Source organism: Gorilla gorilla, chromosome 20, assembly GCF_029281585.2.
Source record: "Gorilla gorilla gorilla isolate KB3781 chromosome 20, NHGRI_mGorGor1-v2.1_pri, whole genome shotgun sequence".
NCBI lineage: Eukaryota > Metazoa > Chordata > Mammalia > Primates > Hominidae > Gorilla > Gorilla gorilla.
The window spans coordinates 47,065,818-47,068,385 of NC_073244.2; the positions used below are offsets into that span (position 1 = coordinate 47,065,818).

At 58.8% G+C, this 2,568-nt stretch overlaps 1 protein-coding gene across 1 annotated transcript; it reads left to right on the forward strand.

Moving 5' to 3' along the window:
- Positions 1 to 586: 586 nt before the first annotated feature.
- On the forward strand, positions 587 to 1,755 carry SDHAF1 (succinate dehydrogenase complex assembly factor 1). The gene has a single exon (XM_004060559.5). The coding sequence runs from the start codon at positions 714 to 716 to the stop codon at positions 1,059 to 1,061; it is 348 nt and encodes a 115-aa protein (XP_004060607.1). The 5' UTR covers positions 587 to 713; the 3' UTR covers positions 1,062 to 1,755.
- The last annotated feature ends 813 nt before the right edge of the window (positions 1,756 to 2,568 follow it).

Here is a 2,568-nt window from a genome sequence, read left to right on the forward strand (position 1 = left end):
CCCCGTGCCCTTGGGACCCAAAGTCCGAACCCGTAGCCGGGCGCGGTGGCTCACGCCTGTAATCCCAACACTTTGGGAGGCTGAGAATCGTTTGAGCCCAGGAGTTCGAGCCATTCTGGGCAACATAGGGAGACCCATCTCTGCAAATAATAATAATAATAAATAAATAAATAGCGGGCGCGGTTGCGCGCGTCTGTGGTTCCAGCTACTAGGGGAGTTGAGGTGGGAGGATCGCTTGGGCCCAGGAGTTCGAGGCTGCAGTGAGCCAAGATCGCGCCACTGCACTCCAGCCTGGGCGACAGCGAGACCCCGTCACACACACACAAAAAAAACCCTAGCTTTCTCTTCTCCCAGAATGCAGGAGTTAGGTGAGGACCCTCTGTTCCCTCCAACCCAAGACCTAGGAGTCCGAACACATAACGCCCTCCTGGCAGGTGCCAGGATCCCCAGAACTGCTGTCCCCTCAAGAACACACGTTCCTTACGGGGGAGGCCGCGACCAGCGACTCCGCCCACTTCTCCCAGCCGGCTGTTACGTAACTGCAACGACAGCCAGTCAGACGCGGCAGCGCCGGATGGCGGGAGGCGGGAGTTGGAGGCCAAGGGAAGCGCTGGGCGGAAGTGGCTGTGGCTTTGCCCTTTGGCCTTTGCTGGCTGTGTGGCGGCTCCGCGGTTCGCAGGTCGTTCGCTGAGCGTCTCTGCTTAGCCGCGGTCATGAGCCGGCACAGCCGGCTGCAGAGGCAGGTTCTGAGCCTGTACCGCGATCTGCTGCGCGCCGGGCGTGGGAAGCCGGGCGCCGAGGCGCGAGTGCGGGCAGAGTTCCGGCAGCATGCGGGCCTGCCGCGGTCCGACGTGCTGCGCATCGAGTACCTGTACCGCCGCGGGCGGCGCCAGCTGCAGCTGCTACGCTCGGGCCACGCCACCGCCATGGGCGCCTTCGTACGCCCGCGGGCCCCGACCGGGGAGCCTGGCTGCGTGGGTTCCCAGCCTGACGACGGCGACAGTCCAAGGAACCCCCACGACAGCACGGGGGCACCGGAGACCCGGCCCGACGGACGGTGACAGGCGAAGAGCCGAACTCGCTCGATGGCGTGGTGGAGCCAGGAGGCTCGCCTGACTGCATGGGGGGACTGGGGAACCCGCCTAAGGTGAGAGGTCTTAAGAGACTAGCTTGACGAATTGGGGATGTCAGAGACTCCCCCTTGGCGACGCAGGGGGCCTAGAGAGCCCCGTGATGGACGGCAAGAGAGGCCCACCTTTTCCGATGCTTGGAGACAGGTCGGTGCTCCTCCCCCATGAGGGCTTGGGGCGGCCTGGGACGCTGGCGGGCTGGACAGTGTCAAGCCGAGAGCTACTTGCCCGAAGGTACGGGGAGCCAGGACGCCCCCCGGTGGACAGGGAGAGCCTGAGACGCCCTTCTCTTGACCCCTGAGAACATACCCACTTCTGGCTCCTCAAGGAGTCTCCCCTCTCCTGTATTTACCTCTGAGAAGTGCAGACTTTTTGCTAAGAACGTTTTGGGAAGGTGCGCTGATGAGCAGTGAGAAGCCCGGAATCCCCTTCTGGAAAACTTTCCCCCATTAATTGTGACAAGCCAGGACCATGAGGAAGGGGTAGGGGTCTATCACCCTGGTTGATCAACTGAAGACCCCTAAAGGCCCCTACTTGATGGTTTTGAGGGGCAACATTGATTCATTTGCCCCTTCCCTCTCGGAATGTTGGACAAAGGGAATAAAATTGGGGATATGTCTACTTACCTGTTGGTGGTCTTAAAGCTTTTATATATTTCAGGATTTTTGAAACACCCCCAGCCCCCCTGCCACCACACACACACACGCACACAGACACCTGGAAGGGACCATCTGGGAGGTGATAGGTGTGGGGATCTGACTCCTTCCGGAGCCCTGTAGACTGGCACATTGATTGAAGCGGCATAGTTTTCTCCCCTGGGCAGATCTGTGGAGGGGGCTCATCCTGGCTTAACCCCCAAAGATACCCCAGTTGGCTCCCTAATGGAGGGCAAGTGATTTAACATCTTGGTGTGGAAGAGGAAATGGTGGAGCTGAGAACTGGCTCGGAGCCCCTGAGGCAGTAGTGAGGGTCTCAGACCTGGAAATTTCTCAAACCTGGCTGAAGGGTCCAGCCTCAGCTACAATGAACGACAAGGCCCTGGGGCAGGAGAGGGGAGATGAACCCCATAGATCACAGATATACTCCCTCCTGTGTCCCCATATGGGCCTGCCCTAGACATTCTGTGGAGGGATGCATTTTGCATCGCTGAGCTGTATTTGCACCCATGTCAGTTAAATAAGTGGAAATGAGTTCTTGTGGATGTAGCTGTGGGTAGGAGGACCACAGGTAAGGAGCATAGACCTCAGACCAAAGGGACGACGGACGGAAGAGAAACAGTCACTGCCCTAATCCCGGTGGGGGAGCCACATGCCCAAATGGTTATAAAGTGGAATTGCTGTTTGAAGAATTAATTGCCAGGATAGGCTTCTAGGCAAGAAGACCAAGGCTGGGCGCAGTGGCTCACTCCTGTAATCCCAGCACTTTTGGAGGCCAAGAT

Bases quoted from the DNA above. Each gene is read 5' to 3' on its own strand.
- SDHAF1 (XM_004060559.5), top strand. From the start codon at position 714: ATGAGCCGGCACAGCCGGCTGCAGAGGCAGGTTCTGAGCCTGTACCGC.